The sequence below is a fragment of the Alexandromys fortis genome, unplaced genomic scaffold, assembly GCF_014885135.2.
Source record: "Alexandromys fortis isolate MF-2015 unplaced genomic scaffold, M_Fortis_MF-2015_v1.1 scaffold_296, whole genome shotgun sequence".
Taxonomy (NCBI): domain Eukaryota; kingdom Metazoa; phylum Chordata; class Mammalia; order Rodentia; family Cricetidae; genus Alexandromys; species Alexandromys fortis.
The window spans coordinates 100,806-124,866 of NW_026068172.1; the positions used below are offsets into that span (position 1 = coordinate 100,806).

The following is a 24,061-nucleotide window of genomic DNA, read 5'->3' on the forward strand; positions in this document are numbered from 1 at the left end:
AAGCTCATTTTGAACGCTCAGTCACCAGGGTGTGGAACTGTTTGGGAAAATTAGGAAGTACGGCCTTGTGGGAGGAGATGTCACTTGGGGTGGAGTCAGGCCAGGCCCAGTGTCTCTCTGCCTGCTCATAGCTACCGCTCCAGCTCCATGGTTGCTGCCATGATGATCATGGACAAACCCTTCAAAACCATAAGCCAGCTCAAATTAAATGCTTTCTTTTTTTAAGAGTTGCCTTGGTCATGGTGTTTCCTCACAGCAGTAGAAACAGTGACTAAAACGAAGGACACAATGTCAGCTCCTGTCAGCCATCTGTGCAATCAGAGCAGGTGACCTGGCCTGGCTGTGGCTGAGACATCATTACAAGCAAGTGGCCACCCTGGTCCTTGGTCTTGAGCTGGGCTAAGTGGGAAGGGTCAATGGCTAGGTGTTCAATAACGCTCTTGGGAACTGTGCCTTAAACAAATGCTGAGCCCATATGTGCCTCATCAATGCAATCAGCTTATGGGAGCTGCAGCAGGGCCCTGGGCATCTCTAGTGGGTAGGTACCCTGATCACTTACTTGGAGTCACCCTGGGAGCCTGGAGATAGGCCTGCATCAGGACCAGCAGACACATCTCCCGACTTCTTCTTGTGGATGGCTGGCTTCTTGGTGCTTGGATCCCCATCAATTTCAGCTGGAGTCTGAAGGGATAGGTTCAGGGAGGGGGCTGAGAGAGCCGTAGCTGGGGCCAAACCTCCCCGTGCCCCACCAACCAACTCCACCATAAGTTTTCTGTCTTTAAAGATTTTATCTTATATTTCGGTTTTCGAGACAGGGTTTCTCTGTGTGGTCCTAGCTGTGTGTGCAGGAATGTACACACATATGCGGGTGCTCACAGAGGTCAGAGGTAGGTCCCCTGGAAATGGAGTTAGAGAAGGTCATCTGCAGGAACAGCAAGTGTTCCGCCTTTAGAGGAAGGCTGTCAGGCTGCTCTGTATCCCATGTGGCTGAGGCTGGCATGCACACAAGAGTATGCTGCCCTGCCTCTCAAGCATCACAATGACAGGTGTGCACTACCAAGCTTGCTCAGCAGTGTGTGTGTGTTGGTGTGCTGCAGCTTTACCCGTACCTTGACCGGAGACAGCTTGGAGACGTCACTGGTGGAGGAGGAGATGCGCCTCTCCCTGTGAGACCGCAGACAGCACTGTTACTGAAAGGCACCATGCAGAGGGTCCCAGTGCAGTGGCTTTTACTTGGGTGGGGTTTCCTTGCCCATCCCAGTAAACATTCACAGAGCAGACAGAGAGGACAGCTATCCGGCATCCCTCCATCTATCCCTGGTTCCATCCATCACCTAAGGACCCAGCCATCTCATACTCCATTTACCAGTCAATCTCTTTTTCCATTCAACCATCCTTCTAACACCCACCTACACACTAATCCATTCTTCTGTTTGATTCATCATGTTTACCTACTCACCTGTCAAACTCATCTACCCATCTACCCTCCACCCACCTACCAATGATCTGCCAGGCTACTGGCACGTGATGGGAGGGGCCAGTGATAACATTCAGCATTCTGATACACGGTGTCCCCAGTTAACTCTGGGCCTCAATCCAGAAGTACCACAGCCAAGAAATCCTGCACAGGTGGCCTGTCTCCAACTCCACACTCCCTTTCTTCAGTCCAGCATGGGTCCCAGAGGTTAGAAATGGGGTCCCTGAGGTACCTCTTCTCCTTTTCTTGTCACAGAAAGGGAAACTGAGACCCAGGGAACATGGAGTAAAGGAAGACCCACAGGGGCCTGGCTTCTACAGCCAGTCCTGTTACAGACTGCCTGGCCAATGCTCATTATCTTTGCAGTGCTTGGAATGGCCAGGACCTGACACATGGTCAGTGAGCTCCTTGTCAAACCTTACTCTTGCCTGAATGCTGGTCTGCTCCTATCCCTCCCCTTTCATTCTACTGACCCCTGCCTGACAAGCATAGCCACACATATTTAAGGCATTGGGCTCCGAGCTGGTGCTGCCCACCCAGTTCCCCCAGTCCTGCATAGTGGGCAGACTTACTCTGTAGGAGTCAGGGCTGCCCCTATAGCCCGGTGCTTCTCACTCAGGTCCAGGGATTGGCTCAGCATGGTACTGGTACCACCAGCCGCTATCAGCTTCTTGCCTCGCCATAACTCCACAGCGGTGGCCAGCCGTTCTGTGTCTGGGTGTTGGTACCGTTGGATCTGGGTAGAGCCACTGGGACTCTCTGGCTTGTCCTGAGCCTTGAGGCTGTCCCCACCCTTGGCCTTATCCTTGGGGGATTCAGGAGTGGTGATGGGGACAACTGGGATGACCCTATTGTCTAGGGCCAGGCTAGTGGGCCGCTGTATAGGACTGAGACTGGGACTCCCAGGTGGGGCTTCCACAACCTGCACCTGCTTTGAAGGAGAGTGGGCTGTGGCCTCAGTCCACGCCCCCGAGGGCAGTCCATCTTCCCTGTATCCCTTTGTGTCCTCAGGGAAGTTCTCCCCTGTTTCCAGACTGGCCCTCCTGGAAGGTTCTCTTAGGGTGCTGCTCTCCTCCTTGCAGGACTGGATGTGTTTGTTCTGTAGCTCAACATGCTCCAATCCTCGTTGCCGCCGCGACTCTCTCTTCTCCCGGCTGCTGGGGACTTTCTCGTGATTTTCTGCTGGCTCCGTTTTTTGCATTGGGGTGCCCTTCTCCAGGCTGGGTGCCTCCTTCTTAGGTGAAGACGTGCCAGCTGGGGACCTGTCATTCATCCAGGTTTCAGTCTGTACATCCAGACTCTCGAGGTCCCAGGTCTGCTCCACAACAGGCTGCTCAGACAGCTGTTCGGTTGTGGTTGCAGGGCCCAGCTCAACCTCTGATGTCTCTGCTGCAGCTTCCCTGGCTTGTTCCTCTGCCTTCTGCTTCTCTGACATCATCTGGTGGAAGCTAGTGGGAAGGAAAGTGTGACACTGTGTCTGAAGTGGACATCTGGGTGACTTCGGGAGCACAGAAGGCTGAGGTCCACTAGCCCCACCTGCAGAGACCCAGCCAACGTCCACTGAGGGTGGTTTCCCAACCAGCAGGACTGGATGCTCGGGATGGGAAAAGCGGAAGAGAGGTATTTTGAGTTGGTGCAAGCAGCCCCTCCACCAGGCCTGAATCACTTGTCCTGGATGGCACGTGGAGGAAGCAGCCAGAATTCTCCCTCTTGAGCCTGCAATGGCTTGTTTGTAGTCAGGCCTTCCCCATCTCCCTGCACCCTGCCTAAAGTCCCCAGTTCTACCCTGAGGCTGGGTGCTAGTGATCTTGGGCATTTCTTCAGGGAGTGCTCCTGGGTGGGAATTCCTATTCCACTTACCTCCTGCGCTGCAGGTGGCCACGACAGAGGCTCTGTAGGCGGATGATGTTATTCCTCTGTCGGTGATAGGCCCGACGCTGCAGGTAGCCCCTCCAAGCAGCCTGCAGGTACACAGCTGCCTGTGTCCTCTCCAGCGCACGGCGTACACGATATGAGCGCCAGCAGGCCTGGATGGCCAGGGCAGCATGCTTCATCTGCAGGAAGTGCCTGCGTTCCAGCACCATACGGAACCAGCTTTGCAGCAGCAGGATCCTACGCAGGACCTCGCCATGCAACCTTTCCTGCAGGGCCTGTCGCTCTGTTTCCTTCAGGAAGACCTGTGGGCAGGGGTAGAGGTGTGTCACCTGCAGAGCCCTGCAGAGTTTGTGTAGCAGGGGCAATGCAATCAACCAAGTCTGGAGTGACAGCTATGGCTTTAGTGACCTGAGACTATGCTGTTTTTGCTAAACAGGCTCTTGTGTAGCCCAGGTTGGCCATAAACTTACCATGTAGCCGAGGCTGGCCTTGCACCCCTGATCTTCCTTACTACTTAGGTGTGCTCACCAGCAGGTTAGGGACTGTAGTGTGTTGAAGCAGAATTCATGTAGCACAACACTCATCACTGTGTGCACACAGGACAAAGGCCAACACCAGGCTACTTCCACACCTTATGTTTTGAGACAGGGTTTCTCATTGAACCTGAAGGTTTCTCACTGACCAGGCTCCTGGCTCCGCCCCACCATCGTGGGATTGCGGTAATGGTCCACCCAGCCAGTTCTCAGTGGGGGCTGAGAATCCAACTCAGGTCCTCATCCTTGCATGGCAAGTGTGTACGAACTGTACCATCTCCCAACTGAGCTGAGCCATCTCACTACCCTTTCTTTCCTTTTTTTTTGGGGGGGGGGCAAGGTCCTACTATTGGAACCCAGGCTGGAGAGGAGCTCACAATTTTGTCTCAATCATCCAAACACTAGGATGACAGGCACGTGCCAGTTCTGACATTTCATGTCAATGGGATCACACAGCAAACAGCCTTGTATGTATGGTTTCTATCACTCAACCTGTCTCCTAGTTCAGGACATAGTATGTCAGAGTTCTGTTCCTTTTTGTGGACAAGCCACTGTCTGCTCACCCAGTCTGATGGGCACTCGGACTGTGCACACTGAGGGCTGTGACTAGTCTAAACATGGTGTGTGTGTTTCTGGGAACATTTGGTTTCAGCTCTCGTGGGCACTACCCTAGTATGGAACTGCTGGGTCCCCAGGTAACCTGTCTGGGATTGGAACTGGACTGTCAGGGCCTGAGTGCAACTGTGCAGCAAGAACAGCTGACTGATGCCAACGGCAGCCACCAGCTCAGTCTGAGACTCAAGATGGTGTTCGGAAGGGAAGACAACAAAAGAAAGGAAAGCAGCCTCATGCTGACCTATGGTCTGGATGAGCCTCATCTCTTAACATCTTGTTTGGAAGCTTCAGTCAGTGTTGTAACCCTGAGGTGAGGGACCTTCAGGACGTGGGTCCCAGTGGAAAGAGGTGTCATCTCCACCAGGTGCCCGTCGAAGAGAGTAAATGTGCTTCTCACAGGACTTGCTGGCCCTCTATATAGACTGTGTGGGTCTGGAAGAGCTGGCCTGGGTCCTGTCCTCCCTGCTGCCTGGCTCTCCAGCTCCCAGAACAGGGAGTATCAGAGACCTCTGTGCTAAGCACCCAGCCTCAGGTACTCGGTCCTCGTGACAGAGAGCACTTTGTTGCAGAGCCCAGACCCTTCAGAGCAGTGTGGGGTACTGAGAGAAGTGTGAGGTCACACATGGGTGGAGTGGATGTGGGACGGCAGCTGCAAGTGTGGCAGTACTCACCTTCGTCTTCCCGATCTGGTAGTTCCGGCCATCCACCTGTAGCTTCCCCAGCAGGGCAGCAATGGCCTCCCTGCAGGGCTGGACATCCTTGGGCAGGAGCACCTGGAACTGCTCCGTGAAGTCCTGGCACGGGTAGGGAAGGACAGTGTAAAGCACAGTTGGCAGCTGTAGTTACTTCATGAGAAGGACCAGGTTCCCTCTCTTGGTGCTGGTGCTACAAGTCCTGGGGCCTGTGCCATGTGAGTTGGACACAGCTGGACCTCACTTATTTCCAAAAGCTCAAACTTGGTTTTCTTTCTGTGTATGTGCAGTGCTTACGGAGGGAAGCAGAGAGCGTCAGACCCCCTGGAGCGGTGTCATCGACAACTAAGAGCCTCTGTGTGTGGGTGTATGGATCCCAATCTCTGCTCCTCCTGCTGAGTCATTCCTCCAGCTCTCCAAGTTGTTTCCTGTGCTTATTATTCCCTGAAGTTATGCATGAGTGATTACGGAGGACTTGGTGTGACAGTGGGGACAAATATGATTGAATACTTGGACCCAGTTGAAGGAACTGTTTGGGAAGGATTAGGAGGCGAGGCCTTATTGGAAGAAGTATGCTATGTGAGTGGCCTCTGAGGCCTCTCAGTGTGCTCTCTGCCACTCCTGATGACACGTGTTCACTTTACCAGCACAGACTAAGAACCCTCTGGCCCTAAGCCCAATTCAACACTCCTTTTTACATGCTGGCTTGGTTTATCACAGCAACAGAAAAGTGACTAACTATGACAGAGTTCAAGTTGGTCTCATGCCAATGGTGACACAGGACAGGGTATTTTATTATTGCTTTTTTCCATTTCCATTGTGTATCATGTTTTTGCATGTGTGTGTGCATGCATGTGTATGTGCAACCAAGTGCGAGTAGAGGCTGGAGACTGTTGTAGGGAGTCATCCTCCTTGGCGTTTCCACCTTATTCTTTGAGGCTGGACTTGCAGGCAGGCCAGGGTCTTATCAGGGCTGGGGTCTCTGTACTTTAGCACTTGCCCACTAAGGTATCTCCCAGCCACTGAGAAGGGGATCTTAGTGGTGGAAGCGGCACTGCCCTGGCACACTGCAGGGATGTCCATGGCTAGAACCTGGGGCACTCATCCACTGAACACTCAGCCACTATATAAAAGACATAGTTGTTTTGTTTTGATAGTCTCTTTCTGCACCCCAGGCTGGCCTGGAAGTCACAGCAAGCCTCCTGCCTTTTTTGAAAGCTGAGATGAAAGATTTCCTTGTGGTTTAACTAAATGGAGGCAGAGGAAGGGTCCAGTCTGTTCCTGGGCACCGTGGGGCACTCACAACAGTGTTACAATTGCTGTCACTGGGGCCGGTGAGGTGGTACAGTTCAGTAGGTAAGGAGCTGGTAGCCAAGGCTGACAACCTGAGTTCAAGATTTGGACCCTCATGGTGGGAGGAGAGACTGACTCCTGCTCAAGTCCTTTGATCTCCATAAATATGCCATGATGAGTTTATGTCATATATAAAATACAAAATAAGTGTGAACAAATACACTTAAGACACATCAAAACACTAGGCTAGAAGATGTTCAGTCAAGGACCCGAATGAAACTTCCAGTTCATTCAGTTCACAGGTATTTCCAGGTCTGCTGCAGTGGCCACCCCTGCAGGGCAGAGGGAGTGGTGTGGGTGGCCTACCTGGAAAGTGTACTTGGCACTGTAGCCGGAGCGCCGGATGCGCACAGTCTCCAGCATGCCCGTGTAGCGCAGCTGCTGCAGGACCAGCTCGTCATCGAAGCAGAGTTCCTTCTGCAAAGGCATGAAGTGCTCAGGGGCTCTGTGGGACGTAATGTGTACTGTCATGTCGTCCGTGCCCCGTCCTCCCCGCCACTTCACCCTGTGCCCCAGCTCAGAAGCTGACCACTCCTACAGGTTAATTTTTTTCTGCCCCAACCTTTCTTCTTCTTTTCTTTTCTGAGCAGGGCCTCATGTAGCCCAGGGTACCGCATACTCTATTTAATTCTCCAGCCTCCACATCCTTAGAGATGGGATGGCAGGCATGTACCCACCTGGCTAACATGGTGCCATGATGGACTCTGGGACTTCTTGCTGGACAAGTGCTCTACCCATTGAGTGCCAGCTCCAGTTCCTGCTTGTGGCTATTTTAGTCCCCATATTGGTGGTCAAGGCCTGCCCAACAATATTCTGAGATCCTTACTCACCTTCTCGGCATTGGAGCGAATGCAGCGGATGAAGAAGGGCTCGGCCTTGCCCAGCGCCTCCAACAGCTTGTTAAGAGATGTCTGCAGGAAGAAGGAATGCAGCTAGAGCTGCTGGCCAGGTGCAGAGCTCAGCGGAGAGGAGAGCACTGCACTGCTATATGAGGGACACATCTGGGCTGCTGGGGGTCATATATGCAAGGGAGCCATCTAAAGGCTCTGCTTGCTGCCTCAGCTGTGGGGATTCCTATGGTTGATCCAAGACTCTTTTGGAGCCACATGGCTGCTGTTTTTGCAGAGGTGGAGCAGATGAGTCACCTTGGAAGGGAGCATGGAGGTGACTGCCATCTCCCTTTCCTTTCCCTTTCTGTTTCTGCAGGGCTGGGGCCGAACTCTGTCCTTGCACATGCCAGGCAAGCACTTACCGTACCTAAGCTACATCCTCAGCTTTACAGACCTGTGGAGATGTCCCAGGCTCCATCCCAGCACCACAATAAAAATAATTTAGCACACACCTGTTGACTACCTGAGGACAACTTGGAGGACACGAGATCCTGGACCAATAAATAACAAAGTAATATCTCTCCGCTTCCTGGAAGCCAGTGGGAAAGGATTATGACCTCAGAACATGGCTCAACAGCCACGGTGACTGACTTGCTAACTAATGCTCTCCTTTGAATCTCAGTGGCTTTCAAACAGGGGTAATTTTGTACCTAGGGCATGCAAGTAACACCAGACACCTATGAGCATATTACGAGGCGTTGAGACAGAGGCTGCCCCACCTGGAACTGTGCACTGATGCTGGGTGGCTTCTTCTTCTTGTGAAGGTGCAGCAGCGACTTGGTGGTGCGGTCGTGCAGCGTCATGCCGATGATAAGCCTTAGGGACTTGGAGTCCAGTAGGTTCTATGACAGACACATAAGGTTGGGCCTGCTTGCCACAGCCTAAAGGCGGCACTGGCTCCCTGGGTGAGCACACCCTCCCCCCCACCCCTCACCCTCAGGACAGGGGCCAGGACTCAAGTCCTTCCTGCCTATGCCAGGAGTTTCATGAATTCAAAGCCATTAGATCTCAAATGCCAGCATGAACTGGTGAAAGGCAGGAGGAGCATGTTTCCTCTGGCTGTGGGTAGGGCTAGGGGCCTGTTTAGACAGAGGTCTCCCAGGACATGCGGATTCCTCGCCTGTGACTGAATGCACTGGTCCAGCACACCACACTGAACCAGCATGCTTTCAAGTTTGTGGTGATACTTTTTCCCTTTAAAACGCTCAGGTAGCCCAGGCTGGCCTTGAACTCCTTATCCCTGCCTCCAACCTCCCAACTGCTCTGAGAACTGGCACACACCACTACACCTGAACTGGACTTTTCATTTATGGGGACAGAATTCTGCTCTGTAGCCTCGCCTGCAACTCAGTTCCCCTGCCTCACACTTCTCTAGAGGAATGACAGGCATGCGTCACTATACATAGCCAATCTTATACTTAACAAAACAAAACAAGTTATTTTTTTTAAAAAAATGTATTTTATGTGCACGTGTGGAGGTCAGAGAACAACTTGCAGCAGTCAGTTCCCTCTTTCCATCATGTGAGTCCTGGGCACTGACAGTTTAACACAAACACACACACGCAACTAGTGCTGCCTTGTCAGATTACTTTCTAGCTGTGAGTCTAAGGTGAAAACGGAATACACTCCGTAGTGAGACAGCATCATTCTGACACCTCACTGTATGCATGGACATGTCTCAGAATGCTTAGCAACAATCCAGAATCCCAGCAGCTACTGCTCTGCACAGTTTGACAAGACCTACTAACCGTATTAAAAAAACAAAACAACAAAACCCCCACACCGCCTGCTTTCTCTTCACGACTGTAGTCCAGGGTGTGGACAAGTGTGTGCCTCACACTCAGCACTGCACAGTGGCAGGCACAGTGCGGTCACTGGTCAGCCTCTAAGTCCCCAGAGAAGGCTCAAAGCCTGTGGCAGAATGAGCCTGGGCTCTGAAGACAGAGGGTTGCCTGCACTCCATTGGTAACCAGGGGTCCTGTAAACACTGAGGGGAGAGTTTGCAGGGCTCTGTCCTGCCCTGTCCTGCAGAGGGGTCTCACAGGCAGCACCTGACTCATGCTGGGTAAGGATTAGTCCAGAGGCTTCTGGGAGTACCAGCTCTGGGGCAAGGAGGACCCTTCAGGGGTCCAGCTGGATCACTAGAGGGGCAGATTTAAGACAGAATCTGGCTTTCTTTCCTGATAGTGACCTCAACTCCTCCTGGGTAAACCATTGCAGGTCCTACTCTGACGAAACCCCAAGACAACTGAAAGCCAGGTCACCATGGGGAGAAGAATCTATGCTGGGGACCCAGAGGCTGATAAAGGCTCAGCAGAGGTTTGCATCCCAGCTCTTCACTGGGTATTCTAGGAAGGGGCTCCACCCTAAGCCATACCCCCAACCCCTCACTTGGAGGTCCTAGACAGGGCTCTACCTCTGAGCCACACCCCCCAGCCCCTCACTGGATGATCCTAGGCTGAGCAGCACTCTCAGGTGATACAACTTTGTATTAGTGTCAGCTGGAGGAGTGAGCAGGAGGAATGAAAGAGGTCCCAAAAGTTCAGTGTCTCTCTCCCACCTCCCTGTCTAAGAACGACTTGAGAAAGGTATTCTCAAGCCGTGTATGATGTCGCCGTCTGCCCGTGCGGGTTTACCTTTGGAATGATCTGCTTTTGTTTGATACCTTTACTCTTCCTGTCAAAATATTAAAAACGGTGTGAATGTGAGGGACATAGGGCTGGGGATTGTGTTAGTTCAGCAAGCCACGCCTTGCGGGTTAGATCCAGAGAGACAGAGAGAGGACAAGTGCAGCAAGGTCGCCACCGACTCCCCAGACACCCGAGAGCTCCTGCCTTCCCTTCCGCACTGCAGACCTGTCACAGCTCCGTGTGCAGACTGTGCTGGAGGTTCCAGGCTCTCTATGCAGCAGTGACAAAGTACACACAGCAGTGAGGCCCTGATACACTAAGTGACTAACCTACTCTGCTGTGTCAACTCTCCACTGGTGGGGCAGACTTGCCCTGCAAAGAACAATGGCAGGGTGACTCCTCACTCGATCCTCCTAAGGGCATTTATTATTGGTTCTCCAAGCTGGGTAAAGAACCCAGGGCCTTCATACTGAGATGTTCTTCCTCTGAGCCACACCCCAGCTCCGGAATGCTGATGGTAGAACGAAAACTTGAAGCCCTAATCCATGGTTCAGGGACTGGCAATCAATCCCAGTGGTCACACAGTGGTCTCATGTAGCCCAGGCTGGCCTGTACTTGCTATGTAGCTGAGGGTAATTCTGAACTCCTAGTCCTCTGCCTCCACCATCCCAGTGCTAGGATAATAGCATGCAATATCATCCTTTTTCCCCCCTCAATGGAGACAGGTTAGCCTCAAACTCATAATCCTCCTGCCTCCGCTTCTTTTATGCTGAGTGTTGGGCAAGTGCCACGGTGCCTGGGTGTGACATGGAAAAACTAGTGCACACAAGAACCCTAATCACTGTGCACATGGCCAGGAGCTGCTGTGTGCTCTCATGCCTCAGAGCTGGGAATGCTCACCCAGCCTCGTCCCTGGGCCACATCCAGTCCTCAGCTGCATCTCAATTAATTTGGGTTAAAAGAAAGAAACAGAGAAACTTATGCAAAAATCGCCTTTGGATATAGTGGCACATGCCTGGAGCCCCAGCTGTTCCCAGAGTTGAGGCAGGAGGATTCTTTGAAGATTTCTTTTTAAGCATGTGTGCACACAAGTGCAGTACCCATGGAGGCTAGATGAGGGGATCCTCAAGCTGGAGGTCCAGGTGAGTTACCCAAGATGGGTGTAAGGAACTGAACTCTGGTCCACTGCAAAAGCAGCAAGAATTCTGAAGTGCTGAGAATCTCTCCACTTGGAGGAGGATCCTTGAACCCAGAGGTTGCAGGCCAGCTTGGGTGACATGGTGAGCCCCTGGCTCTGGGGTGGAATTGGGAAGAAGAACCAAAAAGTCAGGCTCCTCATGGGCACAACCAGTCTGTGTCTGTTGACTATGGGTGCCCTGACAGGTCAGCACAAAGGGGTTTGAGAATTATCACCCTGTTTTACAGAGGAATGCTGACCCCAAGGAACTTAGTGGAATGTAGGCAGGGGTGGGTTGGAACCCAGGTTTATAGACTGGTCCCTGGCTTCACACGCTCCTTGCTTGAATGGGCTTTATAACAAGGTCACAGCAGGCAAAGGCCAGGCAGGGAAGCTTGTGCTCTGCGGGCTGGCCAGGGCAGAAAGGGTCAGAGTCAGAGCGGGACTCCTCACAGGAGCTGCCAGGGACATTAAGGCTGGTCAGCAATGGCTGGCTGAGAGCTGGACTGTGAGGCAGTGGTGGGGGTAGGGAGAGTGTTAGTGGCTGATCATATGGAGGATGAGCTGGCCAGCTGTGCTGGTGACGGGTGGGGGTGGTGGAGTGGCTGCTGCACTTGGAGGAGCTGGGGGAACTCACAGGAAGAAGGTGCGGGGCTTCTTGAGCCGACTGAGGGACTGGAGAAGCCTCCGCGGGTCCTCGCCCTGCCATGGCAGTCCTTTGAGGCTCTTGATGATTTGGTTATGCAAATCGCTAAGGGCCAGAAGAGGACCCGGTGACAGAAAGAAGAATAGTTAGAGCATGGCCCGCCACCTGGGGCCCCCAATGCCCACCAGGGTGTCCCCAGGCCACAGGAGACAAAACATGCATCTGAGAAAGGGGTACGCAAGGAATGACCACTGTGTCCTTCCAGAACGAGGGGACTGAGCCAGATATGGCCACTGTCCCTGAGCTCAGGGGGCCATGGACTTATAACAGGACCTTGGCTAGCCTGGATCTTGATACATAAACCAGGCTGACCTTGAACTCACAGAATTGACATCTGTTTGCCCAGCTTCCCTTGTGTTTTTTTTTTAAGTATTTTATTTATGTGTGTGTATACATGTATGTGCATGTGTATCTCTGTGTGTGTAAGGTACTCTGGAGGCCAGAGGGGGTATTGGGTGTGACAGAAGGAATCAAGCATTTGTAAGTAGCCCATATGGGTGCTGGGATCTGGGCTCTAGTCCAGCAGTGAATGCTCTCAACTGTAGGTTCATCTTTTGAATGCCAGGGTCTTCTATTTTTAAAGTGGTTTTCTTTACATCTTGGGGGATGTGCCATAGTCCATGGAAGTCAGAGGACAGCTCCAGGCAGCCATGTGAGGACTTGAAGATCAAACTCAAGAGCGTTGGGAGTGGCAGCAGGCACCCTTCCCTGTGAGCTGTCAGCCAGGCGGGATCCTATATTTATGAGCCTGTATAATTTGTATAAAATAGGTTGCGTCTACAGAGCATGGCCCGGGCTTGAACCTCCCTGGTACCCTTAAGAGACCCGCATTGCCTGGTACTTTTCGGCTGCCTCCTTCTAGCCCCAGGGGACCAACCTGTGTCCAGACATGTATGGGGACATGTGACTATTCCTGGGATTTGGTACTTTTGGTACCTGGCAAATGGCAGCTAACGACAATGTCCAACACCCTTTAGGACACAGATGACCTTCACTGCAGGGACAGAACTAAGGTTAGGAACTGACCCGAAGAGGGTCAACTTTTTAAAAAATTTATTTTATTTTTAACTATGTCCATATGTATGTAGATACAAGTAGAGTTGGCACATGTATGCAGTGCCCACAGGGTCAGAAAAGGGTGTCAGACTTCTTGGTGCTGGAATTGCAGGTGGTTGTGGGCTGGCCTAGGAGTGCTGGCAGCTGGGTCCTCTGAGAACACTGAGCCACTTCTGCAGCCCACACTTTTGCTGGGATGGTGTCCAAGGCCTCATGCAAACTGGGCAGCTGCTCTGCCACTGAGTCTTGTCCTAGCTCTCAAATGTTATTCAGTATTTGTGTATCTGTCTGTCTGTCTGAGGGTGTGTGTGTGTATTTACTTATGTATTTGTATGTGTGTGCGCACACACACCTGTGTGCACAGGGAGGGGGGGAGTTGGCTCTCTCCACCATGTAGATTCTAGCATGCACACCAACGTGGGCAGGTCTGTGGTTCCTTTATACAGGAGGCCATCTCACAGGCCCTCAGTTGTTCTAAAAGCATGTTTAGACTCTGAAGGTTGGCCTGAAGGAGCCCCTGTGTGCAGCCCCATACTGTGATCCATGCACCATGCCTTGTGCCCAAATGGACGCCACACTTACCTCCGCTCCCTTGCTCTCCAGGGAGGCACAAGAGCAAAACAACACGGGTGACACAGGGTTAATGGGTCTTTACTTCCTTTACATGGCCTTCCTGTCTAGAAGGCTCCGAGCAGCGGCCATGGTTTCTGCCAATCCCTCAGTGCCCTGACCTGGCCAAATGTGCCAGTGTGTCCCCGGGGAAGGACACTGCTCTGAACTCCCAGATGGTGGCCCTGGCCTGTGCCTCCCTGGTCTTGGGTGCGAAGGCCTGGCTGCTACTTACTTCCTGCTCTCATAGAAAGCCATGATGTCCTCAAAAGCGTTAACATCCAACTCCTCAGAGCGGTCAAAGGAGAAATCTAGCCCTGCACAGCTGCAAGGGAGAAGCTCAGTGAACCCAGCGGACATGCAGCCCTGACACAGCTCGAGTAGGTAGGGGCCACACACAGGGAAAGAAACAGCCATGGGAACGGCACATTTCCTTTACTCGTTCCCTGTAGACAAGTAAAGCTAACTCCTGATGTGGTTCAGGGCTGTCTATGCAGCCCAGGCTAGACTCAGTCTCAGCCCTCCTCTGCTGGCTACTACGGCATAGCTAGGCTGACAGATGCCTGCCCATGCCGACAGTTTCCAGCCTTGTGAGGTCCGCCCGGCTCTAAGACTGCTGGGACATTACTTCCTGATCTTGAACTCCTTCTGGACAGCTGTCAAACATGGCTGACCTGCCACATTCCAAGTGCCGCTACTTTTTTGGTCAGTACAGGGAAGTGAACCCAGAGACTCATTTGTGTTAGGCAAGTACCAAAACACAGAGGCATACTCCCAACCCTTTTATGGGCACCATGGTCTTGCTCTGTAGCCCAGGTTAGCCTTGGTCTTGCAATTCTTCTGCCTCAGTCTCCCAACAGCTGCAAGCAGAGGCCAACACCCGCAGCCCCGTTCACATGCACTTTTACACACTCTTGGAGTCAAAGGGGAAGGCTTAGGTCTCTGTCCAGGCTCACAAACTCCTCCCACTCAGAAAGGAAAACTCAGCAGAAGATGGTGTGGGGTCCAGACTGGGACCAGAGAAGAACCATCCCTGCACATTCCAGCCCTCCCTCAGGCTCAGGAGCTCAGCATTCTACAGCAGAATGGCACCCTCAGACTGGGAGACTCTCTCAGCAACTGTCACTCTGTAGTTGCAAAGGCCCCATTCCCATCCCCCCAGGCAAGGGAACCGAAAAGCATCCTCTGTGCTGACCTGCCCAGAGCAGATGCTGTCCCAGGACCTGCCTTCTGGGGACAGAAGGGCACCAAGCATGGGTCTTTGTGTCCATTCAGCTGCCTGAGAGCTTACTCAGGGCCACAAAAATCCTGGTATATAGTAGAGTTTCCACAGCTGTGTAAACAATGACACCTCACAGGGCCAATGGGGAACAAACTGAAGTCTCGCTCACCGATACAGTTTTTCCGAAGGGGTGTTAGCTCCTCTTGGCAGCTCTTCCGTGTGACTTCGAATGCCAGGACTACTTATTCCTGCGGGAGACACAGAGTGCACACTGGTCCCCCATGGTACAAAAGCTATTACTTCTGTGGAGTAAGCAGTCAATGCTTTTTTTTTTCTTTTGAGGAAATGGGAATTAAACCCAAGACCTAGTACATGCTATGTAAGCACAAACTATGTCTCAGCCCCTCACTGGGGATCCGAGGCAGGGGCTCCACCCGAGCCACGCCCCCAGCCCCTCACTGGGGATCCGAGACAGGGGCTCCACCCCTGAGCCACGCCCCCAGCCCCTCACTGGGGATCTGAGGCAGGGGCTCCACCCCTGAGCCACGCCCCCAGCCCCTCACTGGGGATTCTAGGTAGGGGCTCTACTGCTGAGCTGCACCTTAACCCTCTTTAGTCCTGAAGATAGACTTATTAACTTCCTCAATTCTAGACCTGAAATCATGATTTTCTGATTCTGCCTCTCAAATAGTCATGCCTAGATTTAGAATGGGCTATAACTGCTTGCCAATCATGTTGCTTGCTCTCAGGATTGGCACCAGGGAGGGTATCCCTTCAATTCCTACCTGCCGCCTTCTCAGCTCTCTCTGCACGCAAGCGCCCAGCCTCCCGCAGCACAGCCATGGCCCTGATGGCAGCCCGCAGCACAGCCCAGCGGAACACAGCCACTGGGTCCATGCCGATGAGCTGGCGCACATAGGAACTGTCACTGCCCCGTAGCAGTGCTACAATGTCAGGTCGCATGTAGTCCATGTTCTTCTCCCGGAAGTCCTGGTAAGTTGAGAGTGAAATCATAACATTGGTCCATGACTCAGCCAGGCCTTCTCCCTGTTCCCTCCTGCCCTTGGGCACATGGACTGAGACATGCAGGCATCCTGGATCTGGACCACTTTTCAACTTCCTGTCTGCTTCATCACTGTGCACAACACCTACTGAATGCTAAGATAAGTCAGCTTTCACTGACATTCATCTCTGCTAATTCCCCATGGCTGAAGACTGGGATCTCGTTTCTCATCTGATTGTTGTCCCTTGTCTCAGCCCATTCAGAGTAGCCCTGGTCCCCAATCCCTGTGCCGACAGTCCTTGGACTGATTTGAATCAATCTGCTTGCTCCTTGCATTATTTTAGGGATGCCTAAAATAAATTTGCTATTGGATTTTGTCTCTCATCCCTTCCTCAACTTTGGAAAATGGCCTATGTACTCCTTAAATAACAACCTAAAATGGCCACCTAATGACAGATCCCAACATGGGAGCTTTCTAATTTCCATCAGTGAATAGGCAGATGGAAAAGTTTCTATCCAGCCATGCTAAACTCTTCCATGTCTGCTTTTCCCTCTGCTGGGCTAAGCCTGTCTGGGGTGGGCTATTCCCCCGCCTCTCTCACTCCTATCCTGCCACTGCACCATCTAGGCCAGAGAGTGGGTCCCCGTTCTTACCCCACTGCGGAGGCAGCACTTCCTGTCTACTTCATGTATGTGTGTATGTGTGAATGGTGTGGCCACACAGATGTAATTGTAAGTAGGGTCCTTGCAGGTGGGGGAGAGCAGATGCACTGCAGAGGTGGGTCTCTGTGTGTAATCAATGCCTTAGTGGGCCCTGCCCAAGGTGGATCATCACACAAATACACCATACGTAGTGGAGTGTAAAAGTAAATTTTGAAAGCATAGTTGATGGCTTAAAGTGGGTCATATAGGGAACCCGCTGTAGGAGGGAGAAACCTTAGGGGAGGAATCTTACAAGTCCATAGCTTGGCCCTCTCTTAAGCTCAAACAAAATGGTGGCAGTTGCCCCTAACAAAGATGGTGCCAAGGTTGACTGCCTAGCTGCTCAGGGCAAGGTAAGCTGGTCTTCTTACAAACTCCTAACACATAGGAGCTTCTGAAGCCTGGCAGGCCCTGCGCTAACAGCAGAAGGCAGATACAGCCCTTAAGCCCCTGGCCTAAAGACCATGGAGGATCCTGAGAAGTGGTTCTATCAATCGAGTAAGTTCTCTGTCACTTTTTTTTAAATCAGTAACTCCAAGGAAAACTTTATCCTTCTCAAAGATCTCTGATACAGTTTGATGGCTGAGAGGTTTTGCCAGTTTAAAAAGGACAACCTCACAAAACAGATTTCAGGATAAGTTCTTTTTTTTAAAATATTTATTTATTTATTATGTATACAATATTCTGCCTGTGTGTATGTCTGCAGGCCAGAAGAGGGCACCAGACCTCATTCCAGATGGTTGTGAGCCAATATGTAGTTGCCGGGAATTGAACTCAGGACCTTTGGAAGAGCAGGCAATGCTCTTAACCACTGAGCCATCTCTCCAGCCCAACTTCTTTTTTTATTATTATTATTATGTATACAATGTTCTGTCTGCACATATCCCTGAAGGCCAGAAGAAGGCACCAGATCTCATTACAGATGGTTGTGGGCCACCATGTGGTTGCTGGGAATTGAACTCAGGATCTCTGGAAGAACAACCAGAGCTCTTAACCTCTGAGCCATTTCACCAGCCCCCAGGATAACTTCATACCATGCTTAAATAAAAAATGTTTTAAGATACAAAACTCAAAAAAAAAAAAAAACTCAAACAAAAAGGTGTTTTAAGGTATACAAATGCAAGTTATTAAGGTGTGTACTTGAAAGTTATAAATTCCAAGGACAAATGCAAGTTATCAGTATGCTGCCATCCAGTCTTAACATTCTGATAAGTTACTAATCTAACTGGCGGAGAGCGGCCACTACTATACTGCAAGATCAGGATTTCAAAGACTCCTTGCTCATTTTCTAAAGATACTTTTCACTGTGTAAAAACATCCGTCACGGTCATTTTGGCATAAATATACTGCTGTTTATACAATGCATGTATCTAAAACTTAATGTTTTCCCAAACTCAAAGAATTCTTGTGAGTTTCTAGGGAGCCAAACTAAAGGATTCACCTTAAACAGGTCAGATACACCCCTCGCTCAATTCCCTGGTCCTGATACCCTCCTCTTCAATTACTAGGACCTAAGGAAAAAATTTTTTTCTTCCTAAATTTAACCTTGTCCTCTACTCTGCCAACACCTTGCCAGGTCCAAGAGGCATTGGACAGTTCCATACCACAAATCCTGGACAGGAGTGAAGCAACCAGCTACCCCAGGACGTAACCAGCTTTCTAAGGTCTCCCAAGACTCTGACGCCCACAAATCAGCAGGAAGCAGTCTTGAGAACTTGACATCCTCATCCCCTTAACCTGCCATACCTAACTCCTTGCCTTTTGCCTTTTTATTATAAGAAAAAGGTGGGAATGTTATAATTATTCTGGCCTGGCCTGTCACCTAGGAACCCTGTCCCTTTAAAAGAAAAGCTTCACCCACTTCAAATCTTCCCCTTCCCACCAAGACAAGCTGATCTTACGCCTCTTCTCTTCCTTTCTCTCTCTTGTCAGTTCTTCTGAAGAGGCAGCTTCTGCTTCTTTCCTTCCCCCTTTCTCTTCCCGTTTCCCCTTACCCTTACGCCCTCCCATTACCCACTGAATAAACTCTATCTACCCAAGTTCTCTTTGCATGGGGTATCTGTCTGTCTCCCACCTGCTGCTCCCATGTGCAGTAGGACCTGCCAGGATTATCCACTCCATAAACCTTAACAGGCAGTTAGCCCTTGGAACCCATGGATGCCCTAGGAGCATTATGAGAAAGGACTGACAATACCCTGGCTTGACTGGCATTGAGGTTTGTGGGTGAGTCCAAGCATCCCCAGAATGTGCTGTCCCCACTGAAAAACAGCAAAGGGTCCAAGAGAGCAGTGTGGGCGTGTGGCCACACCTACCTTGATCTGATACTTCACTTTGCCTGCAAAGTGCTGGATGATGAAGGCGGGCTCCAGGACTGGTGTGCCCAGGAAGTACTTATTCTCCTCATGCTGCTGCTTGAACTTGGCCAGCAGGGTGTGACTTGTAGCATGTGGGAAGCTGCAGACAGGGAGGACACACTCAGCCAAGAACCCACAGTGAGAGGAGAGTGGAAAGACACCAAGCTGCTGAGAGGGGCTGATGCCAGGTAGTGTGGACGGAGGATGGATGAGGAAAGGACAGAATGAGTGCTGGCACCTCTTTAGTTATTTCTTTATTGGCATGGTGTATAGGTGTGAGCATGCATTTGTGGAAGTCAGACAGCCTGCAAGAGCTGGTTTTCTCTGTGCACCAGAGGACCCTGGGGACTAAACTCAAGTCTTCAGGCTGTCATCTTAACTGACCAAGGTACCTAGCTGCCTCTAGAAGCTTGTCAGCTTCTCAGCATGTACTGAACATCCATGTGGCAAGTGTAGGACCACAGGACTAACACAGAGCAGAGTTTCAGGGGTACAATTCTTATGTACCCCAAAAGGTTGTTTCTGCTGCCCACTCCACTGTAGATCAGGTTTGCTTGTCTCTATCAATCTCCAGGCATGGGTCTGCTAGCTTCTCAGATCCCACTCTGGAGTGGCCTCTAGTTTTAGATCCATGTGTACCTGGATGTGTGCCCTGGAGCTGAGGCCCTTGATCCCCACACGAAGGAGAGTGAGCATGGCCTCACAGATAAAGCAAGGTTCTGTTCTGCTGGGAAGGAGATGGAGGAGTAAGAGACTCCCTGTACCTGGCTATTTTTGCCACTTGGAAGGGAAATGCCTCCCTGGGTTTTGGCACACCCTGCTGGTTCCAGCCTCATTGTAAACAAAAGCAATGCTAGGTGTGTGCCAGATGCCTGGCTCTGGGGCTCCACAGCTCTTTCTGGCAGGGGAGACACAGTAATTCAGGGCTTGGAAGAAAGTCTGGGAGGTGGGATACTCACTGCCTTGGGCACCCCAAAAAAGAAAATATTTAAAAAATTTGCAGTGATAAATATTAACATGGCTGTTTCAGGAAGCTAAAATCAGGGCCAGCAAGACAGTTCAGCAGGTGAGGATACTTGTGGCCAAGCCTGACGGCAGGAGTTCCATCCCTAGGAACCACATGGTTGAAGGACAGAAACAACAAAGTTGTCTTTTGGCTTTTGCATGCACAGTGCACACTGGCCACCTGACAACAGCACACCCGCCTCCCGACAACAACACACCAGCCACCCAACAACAACATACCAGTCACCCGACAACACACAACTGACACCAATACAACTGACACCTAATCACAACAATATATATTTCACCCAGTGAAACTGCTGGCAGCAGTAGGTTGTAGGCCTGGTTTTCCTCAGCGGCTGAAGACAGAGGCAGCTCCTGTGCTCCTGTCACAGAGCTCGCCTGGTCCTTTTCTCCACTGTGAGCTCTGTCACAGGCTGAGGATTTGGCGTGAGGCACAGAATCTGAAGCAGGGGATTCTAGGACCCTACCCCTCCTCTCAAGAATGACCTTGGAGACCTAATTCTCCTGCCTCCTCCCTAGAATGGCAGGCATGTTCTGTGGTGCTAGGCAGGAGCTGCACCAATAGAGCCATCAGCCTCACCACAGCACCGCAGACAGGGAAAGCTCCTTTGGCCTCTTCCGGTAAATGTCATGGGGTTGGACTCTAAGATTCTGACGGTTTCTTGATTTGGGGGCATGTAGTCTCCAGGACCATGAGAGGTCAGCACAGCCATGGAAACCAACCCAAAGCTAAATGATTTCTGCAAGGGCAGTTGGGTGACTGAGACCCCTTTCACCCTTCCCAGCACACGCACTGCTGGTTCTGCAAAGCCCCAGCCCTGCTCCTGGGGCACAGGAGCCTTCCTGTGAAGATGTGTTCAGCTAGCACAGGTGAGTCACACGCCTGCTGTTTCCAGAACATGCTGCAGAGACACTAGGCAAATGCATGTGAGAAACTGAGCAGTCCAAGGAACAGGACTGGGCCCCTACATTGGCACTGGCTCAACAGCCAGGGCAGGGACACTCACTTGCTCTCCTCGTCCAACAGGTAGAAGAGGCCTGTGGGCTTCTTGCTGATGAGGTGGATACAGCCCACGTTGTCGGTGTAGTCAATGTTGTGCCACGCAATGCCCTCACCCTGGTACTCCTCCTGTAGGATGAGGAAGGTTAAGGAGGGCACCACCTTGGATTTGGAAAGGGGGCTTGCTCACTCACAGAACTAGTCCTGCTGATGCCCTCAGCCTCCAGGGACAACAAAGAGACGGCTCCCTGTCACAGCGGACAGTTCAGGGAGTCATGAGGGACTCCAGCAATTCCTCAGTGTGACTCAAGAGAACCAAAAGTGCAAATCCAAGAGGACTTGTACATGTGTGTTTACATGACAAAATACCGCAGTCACAGTGACAGATGACTGGATAAATTCAACACAACCTGGCCATGAGATGGAATATCACTCAGCCTTAAACAGCAAGGCAGTTCTGACACTTGAGCAAGGGTGAAAATGGAGTCATTCTCCTAGGTTAAAAAACCCAGCAGTGGAAAGACAAACACTGCATAACTCCACTGGCCAGGGGCTAGAGGGTTACCAAATTTACAGGGTTTCCAGGGCCTGTGGGAGTGTGGGGTGAAGGGGTGAGGAGATGAGGAGGTGACTAACTACACTTAGTTATGTAACTGGGATGGAACCCCAGACAACTGAGATACGGCTGCAGAATGTGCATTGGCTGCCTGTCCATACCTATGGGTCCTGCCTCCTCAGAGAGGTTGCCATGGTGAAAGGAAAAGACACAGAGGTCATGCTTTGAACACCTTTAGGGGACACACAGATTGGTATGACAGAATGTGCACCCCCATTGCCTTGCTGCAGTGGCATCTAACATCCAGAAGGGTTGAAAAGACTCTAGGAGGGCTGAGTGTGCCACTGAGAACAGGGACAGAGTACTGGAGACCAGGGAACCTGTGGTCTAGAGCCCCATGCACCGCTGGTACTGAAGGGCACTGCTAGGCCTTCAGGGTGCTTGGATTGGGGTGGGGAGTAGGTGTATAGGCCTCACCTGCTCCAGCTTGAAGATGTGCTGGGTGAAGTAATACTGCAGCTGCTCGTTGGCATAGTTGATGCAGAACTGCTCGAAGCTGTTCCGTTCAAAATCCTCAAATCCGAAGATGTCTAGGACACCGATGGACAAGCACTGGGGAGATAAGGTGTAGTTATAGCCAGGACCTCCCAGGGAAGCTGAGCTTGCTGCACGAGCAGAGATGTGAGCTTGGCAACCATCATTTTTGCAAACAGGACCATTACTACTTATTGACGGAACCGGCTCCCACATTTGCAATAAGCGTTGGGGTGGAACCCAGGGTCTGGGACCTAACAAAGACTGGCCCACCACATTGTGTTGTTCTAGTGCCTGCATGAAGACACCAAGTTCCTGTAGAAGGTAAGGAGGTCCTCTGCCGAGCCTGTTGTTTGCAGAGACCCTACAGGTTCCCAGCCTCCATGGTTCATCCCAAGGATGGGGTCTGTGCTTGGCCAGTTCAGGGCCTGTGTACTCACAGAAACGGCCTCTTCCATGTCCTTCTTGTTGAGGAGGGCGTGGTTGATCCTCAACACAATCCAGTCAAACAGGGCACTGTACAGAGACTTGGCCATGGAATCCCGAGCAGTTATGGCCTGTGGGCAGAGGGGTGTCTCACTTGGGGTGGTCAACCTTGCCAGGAGAAGGCCATGGTACTGAGATTCAGGGAACCAATCTAATTTTGTCTTAGTTTCATCAACAAAATCTACTGGCCTTGAACTTGCCATGTAGTCAAGGACAGAACAATATCAAACAACTGACCCCGCCTTTCCCCCATGGATGGTTGGTTGCAGATGGGTGTCAGCACAGTTAGTTTTTGTAGGTATACCAAAGATCTGAATTTAGGGCCAGCACATGCATAGGCATTTCTGACTGAACCATCCTCTGGCCCTCAATTAGGGTTTTTACCTTCCTTGTGTTGAGGTCTGCCTGCTCCTACACTGGTCACTGGGTCACACCTGTTGTTTAGGCTCAGAGTCTGAGGGTTCCAGCACCTGGCATGGGTATACAGTTTGGCAAGCCAGCTGAGGTGTGTGTGAGACCAGTCATGCCACCTGCACAACTGTGGAATAGCCATGGATCAAGCAAGGGAACACTTCTCAGCACACCTACTGTGAGGAGTGTCTGTTCTTTCCTCCTCTCAATGGATGTGGCCAGCTGCCTTAGCTGCTGAGTATGTCCCTCTGGTTCTGAATTCCTGGATGTCACGGCAATGTTATCACACAAAATGCTGCCTCTAATGGGGATACTCGTTCACACAGCCTTTCTGGGGGATACCTGAGCCATACAGGGTGTGGGCTCACTGCAGAGATGTCAAGTCATGTCAGGGGTGCCTTGGCCCACAAAGGCTCAAACTGTCCATGCTGTCTTCCGGCAATGTAAGCTGATTCCCCTGGGCAGGGCTCCCACTGGGAGCATCCCACACCCTGTTATCAGGTCCTTTCTTGGTGCAATCCAAATTCAACTTGTAAGTCGCATTGCTCTTGAGATGTAAGGAGCTAAGAGAATTGTACTAGGAAGAGTACACCAGCAAATTGAGAGGATGACATAGAGACCTATGAGCTGAGGGTCACAGAAAGGCCACCTCAAGCACAAAGGCCAGTCACCTCTTTCCAGAACAAGGCAAGGGCTTGATATTTTCAGGTTTTGGGGCCTGGGGGGGCTCTATAGGAGTACTGAGCGCTGCACCTGCAGCCAGAGCAGCAGTGAGCAGGATGTAAATGAATGAGCATGGCTTTGTTAATAAAACTTTATTTACAAAACCAAGTGGGGGCCAGATTTGTCCCAAATCATGCTAGACTTGCATGGCCACTGAACACCTAAAAGCATAGAGGGGAATATTAGGCTCCAGTTCTGACTCTGAGCCATGCAAAACTTCTTAGTTATCTATACTTTCAGATATTTGGAGCTACCTACGGTTGGAAAATTCCAGAGATTACTCAATACTTTAAAAAAACTCTGAGCACTTGTGATGCAGCCTTGATACATCTTGAGATAGTTGTACCTCATCTGGGTGAGGCCTCATCTGGTTATCCAGTGGATCCTGGTGTTACATTCTACCTGCCTGTCAGTCATCAACCAGTGCC

At 51.3% G+C, this 24,061-nt stretch overlaps 1 protein-coding gene across 9 annotated transcripts in view; it reads right to left on the bottom strand.

Annotated features, from left to right (window-relative positions):
* Window positions 1-24,061, bottom strand: part of Myo9b (myosin IXB) — an 85,564-nt gene that overhangs the window by 11,627 nt on the left and 49,876 nt on the right. For 5 of the 9 annotated variants that reach the window (XM_050128381.1, XM_050128378.1, XM_050128377.1 and 2 more), the window contains 17 exons: window positions 22,454-22,570; window positions 21,957-22,091; window positions 20,931-21,052; window positions 18,853-18,994; window positions 15,621-15,825; window positions 15,005-15,083; window positions 13,849-13,938; window positions 11,880-11,993; window positions 10,072-10,111; window positions 8,155-8,277; window positions 7,376-7,456; window positions 6,852-6,962; window positions 5,172-5,294; window positions 3,338-3,654; window positions 2,050-2,925; window positions 1,110-1,164; window positions 560-681 (listed from right to left, as the gene is read on the bottom strand). In XM_050128381.1, the coding sequence (XP_049984338.1) occupies window positions 560-681; window positions 1,110-1,164; window positions 2,050-2,925; window positions 3,338-3,654; window positions 5,172-5,294; window positions 6,852-6,962; window positions 7,376-7,456; window positions 8,155-8,277; window positions 10,072-10,111; window positions 11,880-11,993; window positions 13,849-13,938; window positions 15,005-15,083; window positions 15,621-15,825; window positions 18,853-18,994; window positions 20,931-21,052; window positions 21,957-22,091; window positions 22,454-22,570 (2,852 nt within the window). The remainder of the gene's footprint in view (window positions 1-559; window positions 682-1,109; window positions 1,165-2,049; window positions 2,926-3,337; window positions 3,655-5,171; window positions 5,295-6,851; window positions 6,963-7,375; window positions 7,457-8,154; window positions 8,278-10,071; window positions 10,112-11,879; window positions 11,994-13,848; window positions 13,939-15,004; window positions 15,084-15,620; window positions 15,826-18,852; window positions 18,995-20,930; window positions 21,053-21,956; window positions 22,092-22,453; window positions 22,571-24,061) is intronic. The other 4 variants (XM_050128384.1, XM_050128382.1, XM_050128383.1 and 1 more) reach the window with 3 other exon arrangements.